The following is an 18,234-nucleotide window of genomic DNA, read 5'->3' on the forward strand; positions in this document are numbered from 1 at the left end:
TTGTCATAGATTAATTGACCATATAAGTATGTTTCTTCCATTCTTACCTGGTTGATATTTATTTCTCTTTCTTACCTAATTGCCCTGATTAGAACATCCAGTATATCTTTGTCTAATTATTAAGGAGAAAGCTTTTAGTCATTCAATATTAAGTATGATGCTAAGCATAGTTTCTTCTTAGGTGCCTTTTATCAGGTTGGGGAATTTTGCTTCTATTCCTAGTTTGTTGAGTGTTTTGTTGTGTCCATGAAAGGGTGTTGGATTTTGTCATACGCCTTTTGTGCATCTCCTGAGATGATCATGAGGGATTTTTTTTCTTAAATTATTAATATGACATATTACATTGATTGAACATACCTTGAATTCCTTGGTGAAACTTCATGTGGCCATGGTGTATAATATGTTGCTGGATTCAGTATGCTAGTATTTTGTTGAGAATTTTTGCATCAGTGTTCATAAAATATAATGATCTGTAGTTTCCTTTTTCTATGATGTTCTTGTCTGGCTTAGGTATCAGGGTAATAATTGGCATCAAAGAATGATTAAGAAATATTCTTTTTTAGAGCGAGAGCTTGAGAAGGATTACTATCAATTCTCCTTCATACATTTAAACACATTCACCAGTGAAGCTATCTGGTTCTGGGCTTTTCTATGGTGAAAGTTTTTGATTACTGACTCAGTCTCCTCACTTACTATACATCTATTTAAACTTTCTATTTCTTCTTGTAGTTTGTGTATTTATATGAATTTTATAATCTTATCTAGGTTATCTAATGTTTTAGTATATAATTTATCATAATATTCCTTTACAATAATTTTTATTTCTACAAGGTTGGTAGTAATGTCTCCACTTCCATTCCTCATTCTGATTAATGAGTTTTACTCTTTTTTTCTTGGTTTGTCTACTGCAAGTTTGTCTGTTTCATTGATCTTTTCAAAGACTCAAGTTTGATTTCTTCTGTTTTCTACTTTGTTTTTCTATTCTCTATTTCATTTATCTCTAGTCTAATATTTATTATTATTTCCTTTGCTTACTTTGGATTTAGTTTGTTCTTAAGATTGAAGTTTAAGTAATTGATTTGAGATCTCTCTCCTGCATATGAACTATAAATTCCTATTTGTATACCTCACAATTTTTTGTTGAAACTTGGGAATTTTGAATATTATAATGTGGCAACTCAAAATCAGATTCTACCCCTTCCCCAAAGGTTTGTTGTTGCTACTTTTTTAGTTGTTTGTTTTTTGTTTAGTGACCATTCTGAATTAATTCTGTAGTCTGTGTTCTTTGTCAAGTGTGACCATTGAAGTCTCTGTTTCTTTATTTAATGTAGGTCAGTTGATAATTATATAAAACCCCCAGAATATAAAATATCTCCTAGCTTTTATAGAGGAGCTCTGAGTGAGTGTTGCAGCATGTCTTCAAACTCCACCAGGCAGCTTGCAACTCTACCTTAGCAATCACCTACTGCTTGCTGAAAGCATCAAGGTGAGCCAGAGGACTTCTCAAGCCTTTCCTGGGCATGCACATGGCTTTCTAAATTTCCAGGAGTGTGTCTAAGTTCTTCAAAGTCTAAATCCCCAAAGCATCTCGTTCTCCAGCCTTTCCTCCCAAGCTTTCTGCTTAGTCTACTATTTGCCCTGACTGTTATCTGTTGCCTCAGACAGCAACATCTGAACTATTTGCCTGTAAGTATTTTCCACAAGTGACTTAAGTTAGCAGCTTTAACACTAGGTGCATTCCCAGTTTGGCAAGACAAAGACAAACTTTTGAGCCAGTCTTTCCAGGGATCCACCCAGACAAGACAAAGCAAATAATTAAATATATTCTGCTTCCCTCTGGTAATATTACTGGGAATGTGTGCTGTTATTTTCAAGACTGCAGCTTAAGTAGAAAACAGTGGATGGAACTAGAATAAGTTAAAATGCCTCAAAGTTCACTATTCTTATTAAGATTCGACTGATATTCCTGAATAACTACCTTCTAGGTTGCTGTAAACTGTTATTTAATTTCCAGAGTTCCAAATAGTTGATTATAACTTTTTGCTTGTTTAGCCATTTTTTTGGGGGGGGGGGGTAGCTTTTAAAGTTCCTTACTTCACCATGTTTGCTGACATCGCTGTAATATTTCATTTTTTAATTAGAATCTTGCTCTAATAGTTAACTTTAAATTTAAGGCATTGCAGTATGGTTGATTTTAAACATAGGGGAAATATTAGAGGGTTTGGGTGTATGACTGAAAACTACCAGACCTGTATCTGAAATGGGATGTGTGTGCAGTCTTTTAAGTGCTTCTTAAAACTAAGAATTTTGGCAATTGTGCAAATGTACAACACTCAAGTCAGAGAAGAGCAAGTATAACACAAAAAAGAATAATTTAAAAATGGGGAGCCCTGGTTAGGTGGCTCAGTTGGTTGGAGCATCAACCCATACACCAAAAGGTTGCGGGTTCAATTTCTGGTCAGGGCACATACCTAGGTTGTGGGTTTGATGCCCAATAAGGGCACATGTGAGAGTCAACTGATTGATGTTTCTCTCCTACATTGATCTCTCTCTCTCTCTCTCTCCCTCCCTCCCTCCTTCCCTCTCTCCCTCCCTCTCCCTCTCCCTTCTTCTTTTTCTAAACTCAAAACATATATATATATATATATATATATATATATATATATATATATATATATATTCACAAACACACACACACACACACACTGCCTTTATAATTATTAAAAGTGTGTGTATACATTTTTGGGAAAGTGTGTATCCTTAGGTGAGAAAAGGAAAAGCTTAGATAAATTTGACTCATTTTTCATGAGGGTGGAAGAGGGATATATAAGGAGGTAGAGAGGAAACCCAATGCTATAACTCATCAGCTAGCCAACGAGCTCAAATAGCACAACAGTGAACATCAATTTGGTAAGTATGTTCAAATAATTGTCGTGGTGCTAGACCCATTTTTTAACATTTGAAACTAAAATTTGAAAATTCTTTGCATATCTACATATACCTAAGGAGTATGCATTTTAAAATTATATTGTCATTTTAAACAAAATTATGTTGGTTCTTTTTTTTGTCTTGTCATTTTGTGTATATGTTTGTCTTGTGGTTTTTATGGTAGCAAGGAGCTGTACCTCCAACCAGTTCAGTCCCTCCTGGTGCTGGGGCTCCAACTGTTGGACAACCAGGAGCAGGGTTTGGAATGGTGAGTGATAACCTGCACTAAAAAGTGTAATTGACATTTCTAAGGCCGTTGCCCAATTGCCCGATCCCAGATTAAAAAATATTGCTATGGAATGTAATTCTTCCCAAAATGCAGTAAGGTAAAACTTAAAAGTTACCTCATCTGCTGTAGACATTAATAGTCTACACATGACATGATAAAGTCACATACAAAATAGTTAAAATTATTTCTACCAAAATAATTTCTATAGTACATTGTTATGTTATTTTTGGAGTAATATTTATCAAACATTCTTAGCTCAATCATCATAATCTATTCTTAATCCCTATACTAGGACTTTTCACTTACCACTTTCATCACTAGCAAATTTTAGGGCCATCATCCATAAGGAAACAAGGTTTTATCTCTTTAAGAATTATGCTTACAGAAGGCAAATAAACAGAACAAAGCCTGGTTGGGATGAGGATGCTGTGTGGCCAGCCCCGCTTCTGTGCCTCAGTGATTCTCTGCCATCCTCCAGCGTCGAAGCACAAATTATACTTTCTCCTGGTCCTGGAGTCCTCAGGATTTTTCAGGAGCATATTAAAGACATAAATGCTAGGGCCTTGCTATAGTGGATTCCACTCATGCTGTGAACCGCTGTTCCTTTTCAGCCTCCGGCTGGGACGGGCATGCCCATGATGCCGCAGCAGCCAGTCATGTTTGCACAGCCCATGATGAGGCCACCCTTTGGAGCTGCAGCTGTACCCGGCACCCAGGTCCGTGTAAATGTCCACAGAATAAGGACATTCATTGCTAAGTATTAAACTGTCGTGTGGAAAACTGTTGACATGTGTTTACCTAATATCCTATCCGTTGCTTCAGAAGTAAAGGGAACATGGAAGACAGACTAGCAATACTGAGAGGTTTAGAGGAAAATGATAGAAATAACTCCCTGTCTTAAAGTCCCACCATTCCTCTCCTACTTCATTCAGAATGGTTCCTGAGGACAGCTAGGCATTGAAAGTATGTATTTATTCCAGAAAAAGGAGTACTTCTGATCCACAGTTTTATTATGTGTTTCCAGAGTTAGCCAAACTCAAGGTTAGGGACACAGTCCTCCAGACTACCAAGTTTGCCCAAGACTTGTAACACTAACTTCAATGAGTTTGCCAAACTGTAATGTCTAAGGGAGCAGTCCCCATAAGACTACCCTCACTTCAGACACCAGCCACAAGTTTGGGAGTCTCGTGGATCACGTTCACTTCAGATCAGTTGCCTACAAATTTGAGGGTTCCCAGGACCACCCTCAGATTAGATAATTTCCTAGTATGACTCAGAGAACTCAGGAAAGCACTAAATTTAAAATTACAGTTTTATTATAGTGAAAGGATACAGATTAAATCCAGCCAAAAGGAGATACAGAGGGTGAATTCTGGGCGGGTTCCAAGCATGAAGCTTCTTTGTCCTCAGGGATGGGTTTACCCACTTGGCATCAGTGTGTGACAATACTCGTGCAGTATTGCCAACCCAGAAAGCTACGTGTGCAGAGTTTTTATTGAAGTTTCATTATATAGGAAAGATTAATAGAATTATTGCCAATGTGGTTGAACTTAATCTATCCACCCCCTCTCCTCCCTAAAATTCAGAGCGATATCATGTGACCCAACTCTCAAATCACACGGTTGGTTTTTTCTGTCATGGCTAGCCCCCACTTTGAGCTATCTTGTTAGCATAAACTTTCAGGTGTACTTTCAAAAATCCAACCTTACTAACAAAGTCACTTGGGAAATTGCAAAGGTTTAGAGGGTACCCAGGAGAAAAGGCAAACCTCTCTTTAGGTGAGGCCCAGTTTCTTACTAAACATTGTGCTACCTTCATTAACATAGGTGCTAAAATATGTGCACTTTGTAGAACTGCTTTTGCTGCTAGTATTGATAGTCATGCTGATGAGTCACCCTTTCTTGAGTTCTCTTAAAAATTGCCTGATGGAGGTATAGTATGTAGAACCAAGGAGGTTTGCACCATGAGAAACCTACTTAGATATAGTCAGAACACCAAGATATAACTTTGCTAGCACCATGCTGAGCAAACTAAAGCAAATAAGTCAAATACCTTTTAACAATGTCAGTAAACGTTTTTGCTTCTATATTTTTAACTTACCAATGGGTATTTATATTGCCTTATCCATAGGATTCCTTCTGTGAACTTTCTGAATGTACATTAATCCCCTTTGTTCCTTGAATCATCTTTAAATCCATTTTCTACCTGTCCCCAAAATGTACTTTCAACTTTTTTACTTTAATCCCTCAAAAGCCACAGTGGCCAGGAGAGAGAATGGTGTTAGGTGTTTAAAGAGATAAATTTAAAATGTGAGGAACCCTGGCCTTCAATGCCATAACCAAAGCATTGTCTGCATGAGAAATGTTCTAGTCTGATCTGAGATTATGAACCCTTCCTAGAATTGCTTTTTGGGGAGAGTGAGGAACGTTTGGTGGATAATAGTAAGGTTAAATTTAGTCTAGATATTTTTAATTTCTAAGAAGGATCTCATTTATCAGGTGTGTTACCTTGATGGTTGAATATATCCATGACTATTTACCACCTTTTTGAAAAAAGGAAAATGTTTCTATTTTTTATGAACTTGGTGTGCTGAAAACTTTACAAATAAATTAATTATTATTTATTATTTCAGGTAGTTGTTTTTTTAGCATAATGCCAGTGTTACATAGTATCAATTTGTTTACTTAATTCAAAGAATAAACTTGAGAAGTAGATTGTATGATGAAAACGATGTTTTAATCATTTAACCAAATTTATAGTAATTTAGGAAATGGCATGTCATACTTATACAATTTTTAGATGTATATCCTATATCAGAGATGAAGCATAGCCGATTATACTAGATAATAAACATGACTTGTAGCTTCAGAGAACAGATCAGCTTTTTATTACTGATGGGATGCCTGGACAATCCCATTATTCCTCAGTTGGTTGGTATTATGATGTTGTTATCATCTCACCTAATTATTAATTATGAATCAGTCCTTGAGTTTCTTATCTTCCAAACAACTCCAACCCTTATACTCATTTTTGTCTTGATCTTCCTATGAAGTATGAATCGAGTTTTTTAAATGGAAATTTGACTGACAGATTCTGCAGTCAGTCAATAGTTTCTGGACATAGGAGCACATCTGAAAATGCTTGGAGCTGTTTACTGAACCAATAAAAACATACATCCCTGCCCTGAAATCCCATATTTCTGAGGTTTCTATCATATGAGCATTGGAGATTAATTAGGCTCAAAGGTTACTATTCTACATAGTTTACATAACCAAATCAAGGCCTTGTACCCTAACATTCCTGCAGAAGCCTGATCCCAGAACCTATTTCTGTCACACAATTAAATAATTTAGGTGTCAAACAGACACCAGGTAAAGTAATTCTTTGCTGCTTTTTCTGCAAGTTCAGTATGATTATGTCCTATAGTGCTGAATAATTAGTCTTTTCTGCAAGTTGGACAGGCGATGTTGGAATTTAGTGACATTTATAACCAGGAAACTGTTTGCTCATCTGAGACAGACAGTGCCTCAAACTGGACTGGTTTTCACTTAAAATACTTTATATGAAATCCTAGTATATTTAGCTAATAATTTTAAGTAATTTCTTATGTGGCTTTCTGTAAACTGTTACTCTTCAATGTTTCCTTCAAACTCACTTTCCCTATAAAAGAAGTCCTTTAAATTTTCTTCATTAGTGGTACTAATAACCCAAAGTCAAAATGCTTTTGTACAGAGAAATTGATTATTTTGTTTTGCTCACTGTATATTCATAATATCTTTATGTGACTAGTCTTTCACATCTTCTCTAACTCATATCCATATTGTTCTACCAGAGTCCTCCAATTTTTTTTTGGCTGCATCTGATATGAAAGAATTTCAAAAAAGCCAAATAGCATCGGAAGTGCATTTTACAAGTCCAAAATTAAGCACAACACTGTGACTAAGTAGAACAAAGTCGATTTTGTAAACCCTTAGCCATCTAATCTTCTGCATGTGTGTTTTCTGTGGTGCGTGCTCGGCCTAATGCTTATCTGTCTTTCTTGTTTGCTTTCTATTTCTTCTCTCTGGGGCTGGCATTTCCCCATTAGCTTTCTCCAAGCCCTACACCTGCCACTCAGAGTCCCAAGAAACCTCCAGCAAAGGACCCATTAGCGGATCTTAACATCAAGGATTTCTTGTAAACAATTTAAGGTATCTAATATTGAGCTTTTCCTGTGGGCTTGTAATATTTACCTGTGCAATGCTTAGCTATTTCAGGTATGATATTTGTACTTCTGTGTTTTTAATATATGTATATGATAATGATAATTTGAGTATTTATATTTTAAATCAATGTTAAAAGCTATTAATGAATTATCAATGATTTTTTAAAAATCTTACTTAATTTATAAAACTAAGAGAAAAACAAATCTCCAAATTGTCCTTAGACCGGAAAGCATAGATATTATACTGATAAAGCAGAAAGTTGTTCAAGCTACTTGGTAAATTGTGACTGAAATTTATATAAAGGTAACATTTATGATATTGTATTTAGAAATCACCTAAGAATATACTTGGCTACATACTGTATTTTTATATTCTTCAGCCTTTCTTGGCCTCATCAAGTAAAACTTAGATTATTACCCTTTGCTTTTCTACATTCGAGTAGAATTTTTAAATTTTAACATTCTAGTTTTAAATTCCTAACATAATATGAAGTGATTAATAGTGAACTTATTATGATGCAGGAAAGTTGACTGTTCACCCCAGCACCTTACACAGTGGGGAGGTTCTCAACAAATACTTGCTGGGTGTGATGAGCAGTAATAATGCTGCTTTTCATTATTTTCAGTACTTTCCCTGCCCCTCTCAGTCATTATCTTCTTTGATCTTCTCTGTAGGAGATCAAACCCAGTGAGATAAACTAGCCAGAAAGTCTCATTTCACAGCTAAAGAAACTGACACTTGGCATCAGATGATTAGCCCAAGGTCACGCTGGAGGAGCAGAGTGCTGAACTTTTGGACCACTACCCAGTGTTATTTTCATTATGCATTTATATCTGTATATTTTTAAACTTTCTCTAATGCCCACTAAGATTTTTTAAATTACTGCTTTATTTCTTTTCTTATACAAAGTTAATCATTTAAAACTTTGACATCTCAGCCAAGTAATTTCTCTTGTCCCTTTTATATTCCACTTTGGGTTGGACTGGGCTGATGGAGGCATAGGTAAGACAATGAGCAATTGAAATTCCAGGAGGGACCAAGGACATTGCACAGAGCAGCCTTTTGTTTCTGCCTGTTACTCAGTGAATATTGCTCTTATCATATGTCAGGAATGCTGTTAAATACCCAAAACAGAGATCCTTGAAACAGTCCCTCAGGGATTCACAGTCAAGAGGAAGACACACACTGACTGTTTTGTGAAGAGTTACCCACAGGGCCAAGCTTTAAAGACCCAAGCAAGGGTTCATGGCAAAGATGACTGGTGAAGTATGGGTGGGAGTAGAGTAAATGAAGGCATTGAGTCACCAAGAATATCTTCTTTCTCTTCTATTCTGTCACTTGTTTAACCGTTGGATGACACATTGAGCACCATAACTAAAAATAAATTAATAGTAACAACAACAACAATAATAATAGAAGTCCCTGCCATTCCCTTTTTTTCACTGCTCTTTTCTAAACGTTAGCTGTTCTTAATTGAAACTGAATGTCTTACTATTAAGGTTTTTAAGTATCCGAATTCCAAAATTCTGCTGATATAATTTTTTTCTAAAACAAAACTATACATTAAAATGTGCGGGCTTTTTTATTTCCTGGCTGAAATCTTAAGCTCATTTTAGAGAATGGCTAAAGGTAGATGAAGGTGAATCTTGTAATATAGAAACGTTTTGCATAAAGATTTTTTATACTACCTATGAAGTAAAATTGCAAGTGAGATAAATAAAATGCTTGAAGAGTATGTAATACTGTTTTTTAATTCAAGTGCTTTTTATCTTTACAGCTGCAATTTTTGTGACTGAATAGGAAAAAAAATAATGAGTTTGGAGACTTCAGATAAGATTGATGCTCAGACTTACAAAGTGAGCCACCAGTACCAAACCCAATGCTTACTCATAACTTCTCTCCTGAAACGTGTAGCACAGCTGTGAAAGTGAACCTTAGGAATGTGTACTCCCTTCGCTGTTATCCCTGCTCTCAGACTTGTAGTGTATTTGGGTTATTTGTGTGTTGTATGATGTAAACAATGAGTGGATGTTTCTCATGCCCTTAGTGCTTTTCTGACCTCGCCCATGGACGGATGATGCAGCTGTTGTGTGGTGAGCCATTTGGAAAGATGTGTCTGTGTTTTTGAAGGTTTCAATGTATATATAACTTTTGGACAAACCTAAACTCTCCATAAATTCTCTTTTCTTCTGCATCTCTGTTACAGGAATAGTGTGATAATATCAAATAGTAAGGAAAACACTTAAATATACAGAACTTTTTTCGGTGTGGAATACATTTTTCCAATCACGGGAACTTCAACTGTTGTGAGAAATGTTTATTTTTGTGGCACTGTATATGTTAAGAAATTTTATTTTAAAAAATATAAAGGTTAATGTCCATAATAAATATTTCTCCTTGAAGCTACCTTATCAAGAATGAAAAAAATGTGAGAATTCCCTATTTAATCACTGCTATATTAAAATCTATATTTTAATTATATTTGACAGGTTTTGCATCTAAATTGGCCTATTTATTCATTCTTGATTAAATGCACTGAAAAGTCAAGGGTCTGTTTCTATCATGTCCATACAAGTGCAATTGGAGATGTGCTATTCAAGTGATATTATGAAGGCACCCCAAGGTATATCTGTAATTGAAAAATTGCTGCAAATATTTGACTTTATTGTGAATTTTATGTACACCTGTTAATTTAGTATTTCTCTGTGTGTTCTGTAGACTAGTGTTCTTCCATCCCTCAACCGAGCTCAAAGTAGGTTTTGTTGTACCATTGTGATTAGAATTTAAACTGATTCAGAAAATTGTATCCTTTACTGTACATACTGTATTCTTTACTTTTTAATTTGTTGTCACACTGTCTGTGCTGATGGCTTGGCTTAAGATTTCGATGCATAAATGAGGTCACTGTTGATCAGTGTTGCTAGTGGCTTGGCAGCTCTTTGTAAAAGCATATTGGGTTGGAAAGGTGTTTGCCTATTTTTCAGATTATTTAATAGGTGTATGGTACCATTTTAAAGTGGTTGTATCTGAATTTATTGTGGGGATAACATACACTGTAATGGGGAAAAATTACCTAAAACCAATTTCAAAATGGCTTTCTTTGTATTTCAGTTTAAAAACCCAATGCATGTATGCCCTCTGAGATGCAATAAACATCTTGAACAAAGAAAATGCAAACATAATCTTTTTCTCACTCTTTTTTTTAGGGGTGGAAAAAATCTGTTTCCAATGACACACACATACAAAATATTAAAAATTTTAAAACATTCAGGGTGAGAAATGCTGTCCATGTGAGTATAGTTTTGATAACTTTACAATAAATTAAAAATAAGGGGAAAAAGAACAATTTTAATCAGCTATCATTAAATTTGGGACTCTGGCTGCTGCCCCCTAACCTGAAATTCCATATTCCAAAACAGAAGAGGATGAACTTTTCTTTTAAAACATGCAATTAAATCCATAATGGTTTTGTGAGAATTCCCCATAGAAGTTGGCGAATAATGTAACTTTATTCACACACTTGCATGCATGGTCACTCAGGCACAAAATGTAGATTAGCCTGTTTTAACAAAATTGGGTGGCTTTATGCCTACAACTAGGTGTTCCAAGTAATTTTTTCAAAAAGTAGTCCAATCTCAATGGAAATATTTCTCAAATGGAAGCATACCCTTATTTCTAAAACTAACTTTCTCTTAGTTACCTAGTTTTGTGTCTTGGGGAGTGACTTTCAGAAGCTAGTATCTGATAATATATATACTTTTTATAGATTACATTTGATCCTATATTCCTTTGTGGGCATATTGTAATAGAAATGTTGTATTAGATTGTAAATCATTTTAAGTTTAATATTGAATTTTTAAAAAAGAAGCTTTTCTTCCATTGGACAAGAGTCCTCCATTGGTGAGTGTCATGGTGTCCTTGGAGGGGAATTGTCTCACAGCTGAGATGCTGGGTGAGGTCCGCTGGGCACTCAAAAACTTAAACTCTCTGGATAATTTTCAGCTCAGGTCCAATTTACTTATGGTGTCCCTGCACACGGTCAATGTGCCTTTCTAACCTCACCTCTGCTTCAACTCCACCCTGTGCCTGTGTGCACACAAGTGCACCAGCACACTGTTCTGTGTGTGACCACACCACCACTCATGCCAGGGGACACCAAGCACTCTGCTGGCCCACACAGGGCCCTCTGCTGAAATTACCTCACCAACCCCACCAGTGCAGCTGAATTCCTCTTGTCCATCATGACTCCTCACCCTGTTCTTCTCAGAGCACAATTTTCAACAGCCTTTATGGCATTTAACATATCTATATATATAAAAGCACAATATGCAAATCGACCAGACGACAGAACGACTGGTTGGCTATGATGCGCACTGACCACTGGGGGGCAGATGCTCAACACAGGAGCTGCCCCCAGTTTGCAGGCCCCGATTGCCCGATGGGGAACCAGGAACTGGGGGGTGGGGGGGGTGGCGGCGGACCCGGGTGGTGCTGGGGCCCCAATCGTCCCCCCTGGTCGCCCCACACACAGAGTGCAACCAATGGTGGGGGGCAGGGCTGGCTGCCAGCAGCCAGGGAAGATCAGCCCTGACCGCAGGCCAGGCCCGGGGACCCTACCCTGCATGAATTTTGTGCACTGGGCCTCTAGTTGTGTTATAATCAACTGTGAAGATGGCATCTGTTTTGGCTGACTGTGAGCCTCAAAGGCAGGAAATGTCTCCCCCTGTTCATCTCCTCAGCAATGAGCACCTGAGTAAGTGCCAGGTAAGTGTCTGAAGGATGAACACAGTATGTTAGTTCTTAAAGGTCTCTTCACCTGTCTAGATACTGCTGGGCTACTATCACATTTCTGATAACTGAAGAATAACTTGCATAGTGCTTTTATTGTGAAACTAGAGGCCCAGTGCACAGATTCATGCACGGGTGGGGTCCAGCCAGCCTGGTCCCAATCGGGGCAGATCGGGGTTGGGCCAGCTGGGGGGAGGGACCATGGTGATTGGGGCAGGGCTGGCCAGCCAACCACCCATAGCCCCGGCGGATAGGGGCCAGCAGCCTGGGGGAGAGCTATGGGTGTTGCTGGCCAACCCTGCCCCTGATCAGGGTGGGGGGGCCAATCTAGGGTGGAGCCGGGCTGGGGGAGGGGCTGCAGGAGGTTGGCCAGCTGGCCCCGCCCCCCCGATCAGGCCAGTTCACTGGCCGCAGTGGACGTCATAGTAACCAGTCATTCTGGTCGTTACGTTAAGGCATTCTGGTCACTGGCTTTTTACATACATATAGATCAGCGGTTCTCAACCTGTGGGTCGCGACCCCTTTGGTTGTTGAACAACCCTTTCACAGGGGTCGCCTAAGACCATCGGAAAACACATATTGAATATATAATTACATATTGTTTTTGTGATTAATCACTATGCTTTAATTATGTTCAATTTGTAACAATGAAAATACATCCTGCATATCAGATATTTACATTACGATTCATAACAGCAGCAAAATTACAGTTATGAAGTAGCAACAAAAATAATTTTATGGTTGGGGGTCACCACAACATGAGGAGCTGTATTAAAGGGTCGCGGCAATAAGAATGTTGAGAACCACTGATATAGATGGTATTAGAGTTTTAATAATTCTTTTTCAGCTTACTGTAATAAAAGAACTAACACTAATTAAAACCCATCTTGCCTTGGCCGGTTTGGCTCAGCAGTTAGAGCGTCATCCCAGACACCTAAGGGCCGCAGGTTCTATTCCCAGTCAAGGGCACATACCTGGGTTGCAGGTTCAATGTGGCCAGGTCAGTGCATGTGCAAAAGGCAACCAATCAATATGTCTCTCTCACATAGAAGTTTATCTCTCTCTCTCTCTATCTATCTCCTCCCTCCCCTTCCATTCTGTAAAATCCATGGAAAAATCCTCAGGTGAGGATTTTTTAAAAACACACCATCTTAAGCTGAAGATTTGAATCACTTTCTATATGGTGTAATGATTGCAAGTGGTTCTCAGTGTCTCCATTGATCTCTAGCTTTCATGTTATTTATTGTACTTTTAAAAAGTGAAGAAAGGCAAAAGATTTTTTGGGACGTACACAATCGTCAGTAGCTATTAGGACATATAATGAACAAAGCTTTTGACCAACAGTCTCCCTTTAGGAATCTTTGGAAGAAATGCTAAGACAAGTGTATAAAATAAAAATGTGAGGGCATTTAAAAAATGTGCTGAAAAGAATCCCACCTATGCATTTGATAGTTTTGTCACCATTTTCCTCACCAACATACTGGAAGGAGTTTACAAGAAAAAACATGAAGGCAGGTAAAACTGAGAAAACATTTAACTTGAAAGAAAAAGAAAAATATTGTGCGCAGAGGGAGAACTGTGTGAGGTGGAAGAACAATCAGTTTAGGAAAGATAGGTTATGATAGTGGTTCCCAAACCTGGGTGATCGTCGTACGTATTTGGAGAACTTTATCAAATATAGACGTCTGCGCTTCACACTGAGAGACTGCAGGGAAGATTTCGGTGAGGCCCTGGAAACGGGCTTTCTGAAATAATTCCCTAGGTTATTTCAATGAGCAGCCAAATTCAGAAACCACTAGGCTAAGGGAAACCATTGAAATATCATAAATCCAGTGGACTCTGAATATGTAGCTCTATTGGAAAGACACAGATGATTCCAGCAAAAGAGAACATTTCCAAATTCTTTAAAATAGGAAAGCCACAAAGAGTATTTTGATTGACCTAGCCTAAAAATTAACACATTTAGTTGCAGATTATAAAAAGGTGGTCCGTGTAGCATAATGATACACTAGTTTTCACCGAAACCCAAGCTTTCATCTGGGAATATGTGCACGAGAGACATGCTGCTATTTGCGGGCTGACGGTTGCCCTGGACATCCGATTAGGGAACCACATCAGTCACGGACCATCCACAAGAAGTGGCACCACTGCCCATTTGGTGGGTACAATAGTGTCACTTACTTTCCCAGGCCACAAAGAATGCCTTTTAAAGTAAATGTTTCAAGTACAGTGGCAAAAGACTAAATCCAGTTGTCTCAAAAATAACACACTTTTATTTTCAGGCAATTGCTTCATGAAGTGGTACTTTTGTTTGGCAGTAGGATCTTTGCACCAAGCCAATCCTGATTTTTAAAAGAAAGAAAACAAACAGCACTTGTGTAGGTATTGCAAAGAAATGTTTTTGAAGAATTTAAAAGTTGTATCTTCTAAGTTGTTGGCTGCAAATTTGTCTAACAACTGATCCATTGAAAGTAGTTTTAAGGAAAAAATTCTCACATCCTCCCAGAACTCTCTACTGTGTATTAGTATGTTCTTTTCTCTTATATCCTGAGATTTGTGGTGTTTTACGATCTGGTGTCTGGGTCAGTAGCACTAGTTTAAATTCTAAGGAAAACAAAATTGCAAAGTTTTGACTCCTGTCAATTAATGGGAAGGGGAAGACGGGTAAGGGGTGGGTGCATGGAGCAGGAAGGGGCTTCTCCTTATCTGCCAGGGGCCTCAGTACTCTAGGGATTGTTCTTGGGAAGTCCCTGAATTGTTCTTCCAGCTGAGAAGAGATAAACTCCTTAATGGGCAGTTCTTAGAAGAGCATTGCATTGTTTGCTAGCTAAACGCCTGTAGCTGGAAGTTTAGGAGTAACAGCGGTGGAGAGGGGAAGATGACTATTTTGAGAAAACAAGAGTTGTATCACCCCAATCCTCCCAAGAGGGCCAGCAGCACACACACTCACACATACTCACACTCACACTAGTTCTGGGATAAATGATTGCTGACCTCTGCTCTTAGGATATTCTAGTCTTTCTTTCAGTTATATTAAGTAATTTCTGTAAGCTTAGAAAACTAATTGCAAGTGTCAGGATATTTTATTTGGTGAACATTTACTTTATACAGGCAAGTCTGCTCTGGTTAGACAATTAAAGGTCTTCTATTCCACATCCAGAATTTTTTCCATTATACCAGAGTTGGTGTATCTATAAACCACAATGCTAAGTGCATGCATAAATCAGGTGTAGCTGTATGGCCAATTCTAAACTTTCAATAACACACATTAACATTCAATATTTTGGGGGTTTCATAAAATATTGGGGAAAGAATTTTTTTCTTTACTTTTGAGGTTAGAATTGCATTTGAGTAGAAAAACAAGTCAATTCTGTAGACCACTAATGTTTCCCTTTTTTTATTCATTTTTTAAAAATTATTTTTATAATTTCTTTTAAACAACTTTTTAAAATATAGGTTAAGCTTTTTTATGAAAATCTTTCTATAATGTACTGCCCTCCAAAACTCATACTGGACAGAACTAAATGTTATATTGATTACGCAATCATTATAAGCATAATATATTGGTATGCTTTCATATGTCTATAGAGAAGAATAAGGAATGGATAGGCTGAGCAAAAGCCTAGAACTTTTCAAAATCATCTGTATTCAGTTATATGAAGAGATTCCAAAGTATTTCCCTTATCTGTGCCACATGTGTGAAAGTATACACACTTCTCAGGCTATGAATACATACACAGAATTTTAATAACACAAGTTCAAGTTTGAGTATTAATAAAACATTTATAAATATAGATAGAAATGTGCTCACATAGCCAAAGTTTGGTAACCATACTGGAAGGTAAAAATAGATAATAAATTCACATATTGGCTGCATTGTGAATTGAAGTAGATATTCTAAGTAGCCAGCTTCTTCCCAGTGCTTGAAAAAAGTGAAGGGATCTTAAGATATTATTGGAACGTTTAAAATATTACTAAAACAAAAGTATTTTGGAGGCATGTTCTGAGGCAGAGCTTATCTTATTAAATGTTTACATGGCAGATGGAGAGGATGGGGAGTCGCTGCAGGAGCCTGGGACCTGTCAGTTTGAAGGCATGCTCATCAGAAACTCAAACAAGTCAGTAGGGAATATGGCAAATATCTGATTCCTTAAGTGCCACAATATTCTGAGAGTAAAATTCTCATTATGAGAAGTATTTCCATTATTTAGATATGTAGCTTTATCTTTAATACAATATACACTTAAGATAATAGCTCTAATTATTTGAAGGCTTATCATCTAGCAGAGAGTAAATAATGCCTTCAATGAATACTTGATACTTTAAGCATATATTAATTGCCATCTATGTCCCAGGTATGAGCACTTGAGATGATGATAATGAAAGTGGGAAGAAGGCGATTGGTTGGCCTGAGCTGCCATTCATAGCTAGTTCCTCTGGTGACTGGGATGTTTGTGAGTTCCCTGGGCCTGGCCCAAGATGCAACTTGTGGGTTTAGAATAGACACCTATTATGGACTGAATGTTTGTGTGCTACCCCCACCCCCAATTCATATGTTGAAGCCCTACCCAAAAAAACGGGGCCTGAATGAGGTCATTGGGGCTAGGTGGGGTCACCAGGGTAGAGCCCTCATGGTGGGGATTAGTCCCCTTATGAAGAGACACCACCAAAGAGCTCACAGCTCTCTCTCTGAGAGTGAACAGAGAAGAGGGCGTGGGAGCACACTGCAAGACGGCGGCCTCCAAACCAAGAAAAGGGGCTTCAGAAACCTACCTTGCCGAAATCCCCAGCCTTCAAAACTGTGAGAAATCAATTTCTATTGTTTAAGCCACCAGTCTATGATATTTTGTTATGATAGCGAGCAGATTAAGACAACACCTCACCTGTGGGTGAAGCAAATTAGCCCAAATTGGGAATACAAATTATTTTAAGACACCATATGCACAGGATGCAACTTCCAGTTATTAATTACAGAAAGAAGTGAAAAGGGAATTTTCCTCCCTAGACTTTAGAAAACCATTTGAGGGTGTTTTCTCCCCTTTGGTATATGATAAGTAGATAAAAAAACTGTGTATCCTATGCAGCGACCCCATCTGATGAGAAGAATTCGCCATCGATTCATCATTCAGTTAGAAAAGATAAGAGAATGGGAGAATCAAATAAAGTTCTGCAAAGAAAATGAGCTACATGTTATATTTTTGAAAAGTACAATGATTTTAAGGAGATTATGTGTAGTCAGAATTTAACCTTAAACACCAAACTACTGACACTAAACACCCTAAATTACTCTGAATTTACAAATCCCAGGAATTATTTTGTAAGCATCTAAGATGAAGTTTTGTGTGTGCATGTTTGCAATAAGTGTGCAAAATTCACCTGGAAACATCTTTAGTTGCAATGATCATATAGATGATTTTTCAAAAAAGATCTGAACAAATCTTTTGAGTCAGTAGCCCTGTTCCACTAGTGCCAATAATAAAATACTACTTAGTGAAATGTGGTTAGAATGAAAGAGAACCATTTTTAAGTAAATGACAGTTGATTTAATACTTGCTGAAACCCTTCATAAAAATATATACAAACACAATAATAGTTATAACTGATTTACTTTTAAAATTTTTTATTGAATGATTTTTTTCACCAACTCACATAAAAGAACGTACACTTGTGTTGAATTTCAGCTGTTTTGGACACAATTTACAAACCATTTTATCATAAGCTGATCAGATATTCCTATGCATACTAATCAAGGATTTAACTCCCCATTCATAAAAATAATAATAACAAATAAAATAAATTTGAGCTCTGGCAAAATCAGTAACTTGGGTGTGTCATGACAGAAGAGAATGTGTTCCCTCGAAACTGCCAGGAAGAGCAGACCAGAGATTAGGCCGGTAGTTCCTGAATTTCATGGTTCATTCACCTACAAATTACTAAAACCCCTTGGAAATAAAGGCCTGGCCCTGGCCAGTGTTGCTCAGTGGGTAGAGCGTCATCCTGTGCACCAAAGGTTCATGGGTTTGA

General features: G+C 37.5%; 1 protein-coding gene across 1 annotated transcript in view; it reads left to right on the forward strand.

Annotated features, from left to right (window-relative positions):
- SNAP91 (synaptosome associated protein 91) overlaps positions 1 to 10,588 on the forward strand; it is a 119,934-nt gene extending 109,346 nt beyond the window's left edge. Inside the window, exons 24-27 of the mRNA XM_023755177.1 lie at positions 3,113 to 3,196; positions 3,829 to 3,933; positions 7,305 to 7,407; positions 9,200 to 10,588. Of these exons, the coding sequence (XP_023610945.1) occupies positions 3,113 to 3,196; positions 3,829 to 3,933; positions 7,305 to 7,397 (282 nt within the window). The 3' untranslated portion in view covers positions 7,398 to 7,407; positions 9,200 to 10,588. The remainder of the gene's footprint in view (positions 1 to 3,112; positions 3,197 to 3,828; positions 3,934 to 7,304; positions 7,408 to 9,199) is intronic.
- Positions 10,589 to 18,234: the final 7,646 nt, after the last annotated feature.

Source organism: Myotis lucifugus, unplaced genomic scaffold (assembly GCF_000147115.1).
Source record: "Myotis lucifugus unplaced genomic scaffold, Myoluc2.0 scaffold_71, whole genome shotgun sequence".
In the NCBI taxonomy this organism is placed as follows: Eukaryota; Metazoa; Chordata; class Mammalia; order Chiroptera; family Vespertilionidae; genus Myotis; species Myotis lucifugus.